Source organism: Pithys albifrons, chromosome 8 (assembly GCF_047495875.1).
Source record: "Pithys albifrons albifrons isolate INPA30051 chromosome 8, PitAlb_v1, whole genome shotgun sequence".
NCBI lineage: Eukaryota > Metazoa > Chordata > Aves > Passeriformes > Thamnophilidae > Pithys > Pithys albifrons.
The window spans coordinates 1,489,781-1,496,464 of record NC_092465.1 but is presented as its reverse complement, the minus strand read 5'-3'; the positions used below and the strand labels follow the sequence as shown (position 1 = coordinate 1,496,464).

The 6,684-nt window shown below is 60.4% G+C and overlaps 1 protein-coding gene across 1 annotated transcript; it reads right to left on the bottom strand.

Annotated features, from left to right (window-relative positions):
- Window positions 1-4,690: 4,690 nt before the first annotated feature.
- RPRM (reprimo, TP53 dependent G2 arrest mediator homolog) lies at window positions 4,691-5,543 on the bottom strand. The gene has a single exon (XM_071562375.1). It carries the CDS (start codon window positions 5,309-5,311, stop codon window positions 4,901-4,903), a length of 411 nt encoding a protein of 136 aa, XP_071418476.1. The 5' UTR covers window positions 5,312-5,543; the 3' UTR covers window positions 4,691-4,900.
- Between the last annotated feature and the right edge of the window lie 1,141 nt (window positions 5,544-6,684).

The window sequence follows — 6,684 nt, the reverse complement described above, 5'->3', positions numbered from 1 at the left end:
TTAACCTGCAAATGGACTGCAGGATCTTGTTTTCTTTATTAGAGCTGAACTGCTCTAAAAATCGATGGGACTTTGCCTGAATGTGAGGCTGCAGTTCCCCCCCAGCTGAGTGTGGCTGAGCTGCTAAAGTGCATCTTCTGCTCACCTCTCAGACAGCGCTGGATCATTATCACCCCAAAGAGGTGGAAAGCAGACAATTAAAACTGTTCAGCCGTCTCGAGCAATTAGGCTGAGAGCACTCCCAGGCTTCTCTGACAGCAATTGCAGGTGCTGGAGTGGCTTCCAGGAGCGTCTCCCATTTGAGAGAGGGAATAAACCACTGCAGAGGGTGTCGGGGGAGTGACTGAGGCAGCTCCTGTGTCTGTCCTGGAGGACTCGCAGGAGTTTGGAGGTGGGAGGGTGAAATCCATGCCCTGCTGTTCCTGGGGAGATGGAAGGATGAAATCCATGCCCTGCTGTTCTTGGGGAGGTGGAAGGGTGAAATCCATGCCCTGCTGTTCCTGGGGACATGGAAGGGTGAAATCCATGCCCTGCTGTTCCTGGGGAGGTGGGAGGGTGAAATCCATGCCCTGCTGTTCCTGGGGAGATGGAAGGATGAAATCCATGCCCTGCTGTTCCTGGGGAGATGGAAGGATGAAATCCATGCCCTGCTGTTCCTGGGGAGGTGGAAGGGTGAAATCCATGCTCTGCTGTTCTTGGGGAGATGGAAGGGTGAAATCCATGCCCTGCTGTTCTTGGGGAGGTGGAAGGGTGAAATCCATGCCCTGCTGTTCCTGGGGAGATGGAAGGGTGAAATCCATGCCCTGCTGTTCCTGGGGAGGTGGAAGGGTGAAATCCATGCCCTGCTGTTCCTGGGGAGGTGGAAGGGTGAAATCCATGCCCTGCTGTTCCTGGGGAGATGGAAGGGTGAAATCCATGCCCTGCTGTTCCTGGAGAGGTGGAAGGGTGAAATCCATGCCCTGCTGTTCCTGGGGAGGTGGGAGGGCAGGAGGGCTGAGGGGCAGCAGGAGGCCAGGACGAGTTTGGGGGGTTTATTCCCAGGATTGCTCTGACTCCAGAGGTTTTCCTGCTGGGAACTGAGCTCTGTGTGGCCTCAAGCTCTGCTGCACCAACACCACGAGTTTAATTCCAGGCAAAAGCCGTGATGGGATGACTGTGGAGACAGTAACTGGGAATTCAGGCAGTCTGAGGTGAGGCCACTTCACCCTTGACTTCAGAAAAGTCCCATTTGAGCTGTTTTATTGTAGCACTCGGAGAATTGCAAATACACCATGAGGGACCTGCTCTGGTTGGGGCTGAACAGACTTTCTGGGTGTTGTTTTCCCCCAAACAGCCTCTGGGAGGCTGAAGTGGGAGGTCAGAGAGTCCCACAAAGGTTTGGGTGGGAAGGGACCTTAAAGATCATCCAGTTCCAACTCCACAGCCATGGGCAGGTCCCGGTGGGAATCCCACTGGGACAGGTGTGGCTGCCAAGTCCTTGTCACCCCGGGAGTCCCTGGGAATTGCAAGGGGCAGGACTGTCTCACAGGCTGGAAATATTCCTTGTATGAGATGGTGTTGTAGCAGGGCCTGGAGGGACAGGACACAGGGAATGGCTTCCCACTGCCAGAGGGCAGGGACAGGTGGGATATTGGGAAGGAATTGCTGGGTGGGAGGGTGGGCAGGCCCTGGCACAGGTTGGGCAGAGAAGCTGTGGCTGCCCCTGGATCCCTGGGAGTGTCCAAGGCCAGGCTGGAGCCCCCTGGGCTGGTGGGAGGTGTCCTTGCCCATGGCAGGGGTGGGACTATCTGACTGTTAAAGGTCCCAAGACATTCCAGGATTCTCCCTTTCCATCATCTGTCAGCAATGACTGAGAGGTGCTCAGGCCTCCCAGGTCACTCAGTCTGCTCCTCTGGGAATGTGATGGATGGAAACATTATGGAGAAACAGGAATGCACATCACCAAGAGGCCCCTGGAGCTTTGGTGTTGAAATGGAACTGCTCAACCATTTCAGCCCAACAAAGAAGGCACCAGCACAGAGAAGCAGCAGGGCAGTGGGTTGGACTGTCCTCATCCCAACTGCAGGACTGGGGAGCCCCCTCTGGGGTATCCACCCTGCTCTGATCCCAAATCCCCCCATTTCCTGACCCCTCAGCACCACAAGAGGCAGATGGAGCTGGGCTTGGGGACCCCCAGACTCCCCTCCCAGCTTTCCAGGAGCTTTCCCCAAAGTGCCCCTGAAATGATGGGTGCAGCCAAAGAATCTCCGTTCCCTGGGAGGTTCCTGCCCCTGGAACACACAGGTCATGGCTCTACACACGTGTTTGAAGGGCCCAAGGCACTCCCTGGGAGGTTCCTGCCCCTGGAACACACAGGTCATGGCTCTACACACGTGTTTGAGGGGCCCAAGGCACTCCCTGGGAGGTTCCTGCCCCTGGAACACACAGGTCATGGCTCTACACACGTGTTTGAGGGGCCCAAGGCACTCCCTGAAGGTTCCTGCCCCTGAACACACAGGTCATGGCTCTACACACGTGTTTGAAGGGCCCAAGGCACTCCCTGGAGGTTCCTGCCCCTGGAACACGCAGGTCATGGCTCTACACATGAGTTTGAAGGGCCCAAGGCACTCCCTGGAGGTTCCTGCCCCTGGAACACGCAGGTCATGGCTCTACACATGAGTTTGAAGGGTCCAAGGCACTCCCTGGAGGTTCCTGACTCTAGAACATGCAGGTCATGGCTCTACACACGTGTTTGAAGGGCCCAAGGCACTCCCTGGGCAGGAGGAGCAGGTTCCTGGGGCAGGGAGGTGCCTGTGGCACCCAGAGGATGGGCAGGTGGCACCTGCCCGGGCACCACTCGGAGCTGGGCCCCTCCATCCCCCTGCACAGTGTTGGGGGGAGGCAATGCCAGAGCTCTGGGGGGTCTGAGACATTCCCCATCCATCCTCCTGCCCACCGAGGGGTCATGGAGATCCCAGTCTCCATCTATTCCCTGTGCCAGTTCCAAATCCCCAGGGTACAGAGAGGGATCCAAGCACCACGGACGGGCTGGATGTGTCTGAGCATCTGCTCAGCCCTTTTCCTGCCTAAAATGGAGCATCTTCTCAGGGATTAAAGAGTCATGAGCGCTGGATTAGGGTGGGGGCTCCCACCTCCTGAGGGTCCCTCAGATTTATGGAAAAACCTGTGGCCTCTGGCAAAGGTTCATCAAAATGTGTTATACTCCAAACATTCCCCTTAATTAATAAAAGATGCCTAATGAATCCAGCTCCCCAAGTGTCCAAGCACGCAGGGCACTCCTTGCACGGCAGGACATGGGAGTGATTCTGTTCTCCATAACACCACCAAGTGATGCAGATTAAACAGCAGGAAATGCTCTGCAAGGGCTGCAACATCTGTATTAATTTTCTCTCTTATGGTTTATCCCTCTTATTATCTTAAAATTCTGCCTTATCTACCATATCTCTGGCACTAAAGGGTAAACAAAGGAGAGTTTTGGTTCAATTTCTCGGGGCTGTTTCAGCTGAGCTGGCTCAGGAACATTTATTTGGATGTAATGACCGAGTCCGCAGCGTGTTTGTTCCCCAGAGAACAGGCAGATCTGTTCTTTGTCTTTGCCTTAAATGTGGCAGTAAATGAGGGAGCCCGCGGGGACTGGGCTGCTCGGGGTGCTCTGCTTTGGTTCAGGCTCCCTCGGAACTGGCTGTGGCAGGTTCCAGCTTTATTTCTAGCTCAGGTGTCAATGAGTTTCACCTTGTCCATCACAATTTAAACACTCCTGATAACATCTCCTGGAGGTGTCTGGAACACTTTGGCAGCTCGGCCATCTTCACACCCAGGATAATAAACCAAGAAGCCCGAGAGCTGTGCGGCTGCCCCAGAAAACTTCCCGATTCCTCTCAGCGTTAAAAATACCGACAATTAACATCTTACTGCAGGAATTGGGGTGTCATGAGAACTATTATCTCCCAGACACACAGTTAAGCCCTTTTTGCCCCCATCCTGCTGCTGTGGTCCCTGGCAGCGTCTGTGCCGGTCCCACCGCCCTTCCAGCAAAGGCGGAGACATTGATTTATCACCAGCAGCCAGCGGAGCCCCCGGGGATGTGATAAACAGCTCAGAGAGATGCTCTGGTGTCCCTGCGTTAGAAACGGACGGAGAAAACACAACCCTGGGCGAGCAGCAGCTCCTGCCTCCTTTAAACGTGACCGAGCAAAGTCACCTGTTGGTCAGGCTTTTAGTTGGATTGACAAAAACCGGGGGCTGCGGTTTTCCAGAGCCAAACCCGGGCTGAGGGGACACAACAGCCGTGCTTTGGGTTGTTTCCGTGGCCACGGACGGGATCCACGGGATGCGCGGGATCCACGGGATGCGCGGGATGCCCGGGATGCGCAGGATCCGCGGGATGCGCGGGATACGCGGGATGCACGGGATGCGCGGGGCAGGACCGCGGTCCCAGCATCATCCCCGCACCCAGGGACGCGGGTCCCACGTTCAGCAGCCTTGTGAGCCCGGGGCGGCTGGAAAAGCGCTGGGAAAGGGAGGGTTTAGCACAGCTGCGAGGACAAACCTGCACGGCCGGGCCCGAGGGGAGAGGGAAAGCTTCATCCCGACGCAGCCCGGCCGCCCCCCGAGCCCCTCCCGCGGCACCCGCGACCCGCAGGGAGGGAGGTTTGGATGGAGCAGGACGGAATAAGGACCCCCAGACCTGTTGCCATCAGAGCACGTTTTACTTGGCAGCCCGCGGGCGGACGGGACGGGACGGGACGGGGCGGGCGGCTCCGGGCGCCCCGCGTATCTCCGCGGCCTCCGGGATCCCGGGAATCCTCCGTGGAAGGGTTTTCAAGGAGGAAAAAGCTCCAAGTCAGCCCGGCGGTGTGTCTGCAGGAGGGCCGGGCGCTGTCCCCCGGGGCTCGGGCGGTCAGTACGGCCCCACCACCACCGCCTCCACCTCCTTGGACGGCCGGCGGTCCTTCACCAGGAAGTTGATCATCCCCTCGGACTTGATGAGGAGGTTGCAGCCGAGGAAGAAGATGCCGAAGACGACGGTGAGGGCGAGCACGCACATGACGGCGATCTGCACGACCCGCATGATGTACAGGCTGCGCTCCTCGCCCGCCGCGCCGCTGCCGTCGGTCACCACGGAGGCGGCGGTGCAGCAGCGCAGCGCCCGCTCCAGCTCCAGCGCCGCGCTCCCCGCGCCCGCCAGCAGCCCCGCGCCCGCCGACGGGTCGGTCGGGCCCCCCGGGATCCCCGCGGGGCCGCTCAGAGCTCCGGGGAGCCCCGCGGGGCCGCTCATCCCGGCCGGCATTGCCGCCGCCGAGCCGTTCATCCCGCCCAGCCCCGCCCGGAGGATTCCCGAGCCGTTCGTGCCGCCCGGCAGCCCCGTCGCCGCCGCCGCCGCATGCAGGCGGGCCGTGCCGGGCCGGGCCGAGCCGTGCCGAGCCCAGCCGAGCGCACCGTGCCCGCTCCGCGCTGCCCCCGCGCCCGCGGAGCCTCCGCGCCCCCGCCCCGCAGTGCCCGCCCCGCCCCGCAGGGCCACGGAGAGAGGGAGGGAGCGCAGAGGGGAGGAGGAACGGAGGGAGGGGAGGAGGAACGGAGGGAGGGGAGGGTGGGAGTGGGGAGCGAGGGGAGCGGAGGGAGAGGTTGGGGGGCCGGAGGGAGGGTGGGAGTGGGAAGGAATCGGGGAGGGGAGCGGGAAAGGGGAGGAAGGAGCGGGTTTGGGGGGCCGGAGGGAGGGTGGAAGTGGGGAGGGGTCGAGAAGGGCGGGGGGAAAGGAGGGAGGGGAGAGGGTTGTGGGGCGGGAGGGCAGGGAGGGGGATTGGGGAGGGGGATTGGGGAGCGGGTTTGGGGGCCGGAGGGAGGGTGGGAGTGGGGAGGGGTCGAGAAGGGCGGGGGGAAAGGAGGGAGGGGAGAGGGTTGTGGGGCGGGAGGGCAGGGAGGGGGATTGGGGAGGGGGATTGGGGAGCGGGTTTGGGGGGCCGGAGGGAGGGTCGGCGTGGGAAGGGGATGGGGAGGGGAGCAGGACTTTGGCCAGTGGGGTTTGTACTGTGGCTTTGGCAAATGGATTTCGGGGATGGACTTTTCCTGCGGGAAGGAGCTTTGGGGGATGGCTCTGAGGGAATGGGGTTCGGGAGTGTGTTTAGGGGAATGGACTTGCAGAGATCAGATTTGGGGGGAGCAGGAGTTCCCGAGTGCGTTTCTAAGGAGTGGATTTCGGGTGTGTTTGGGGGGAAACTTGTTCTGGAGGAGGTTTCTGCAGTGAGGGGGTGCAGTGCCAGTCCCGGGGGCTGTAGGAAGAGCCACACCAGCCCTCTGGGGACCTGTGGGCTGAGTTGGTTGAACCCCCTCCCAAAGACCCCCCGGTCTGTTTTCACTGAAGATCCAGCCAGGGTGAGTTTTTGCAGCCTCCCCGTGGTCCGGGTGAGGTGACACCAGGAGAGGTGACAGCCCGGTGTGGCACTGGGGCTACACTTGGGCACGGGGGCACAGGGACTGCACCCCCTGAATCCACTGCCCATCCCTGGGGAGGCACCCGAGCAGTTCGGGGACCACAAAGGCTTCCCAGAGGCACCCGAGTGCCTGGGAATGGTTGGGAATTCGGGTCCCCCTCAGCAGTTGCTCAGGGGGTGCCCAGCCCTGGTGCTGCTCCTGGGACCAGTTTCCCTTCGCAGCTTTGGAGGTTTGGGGGACAAATGGCAGGTG

Bases quoted from the DNA above. Each gene is read 5' to 3' on its own strand.
- RPRM (XM_071562375.1), bottom strand. From the start codon at position 5,311: ATGAACGGCTCGGCGGCGGCAATGCCGGCCGGGATGAGCGGCCCCGCG.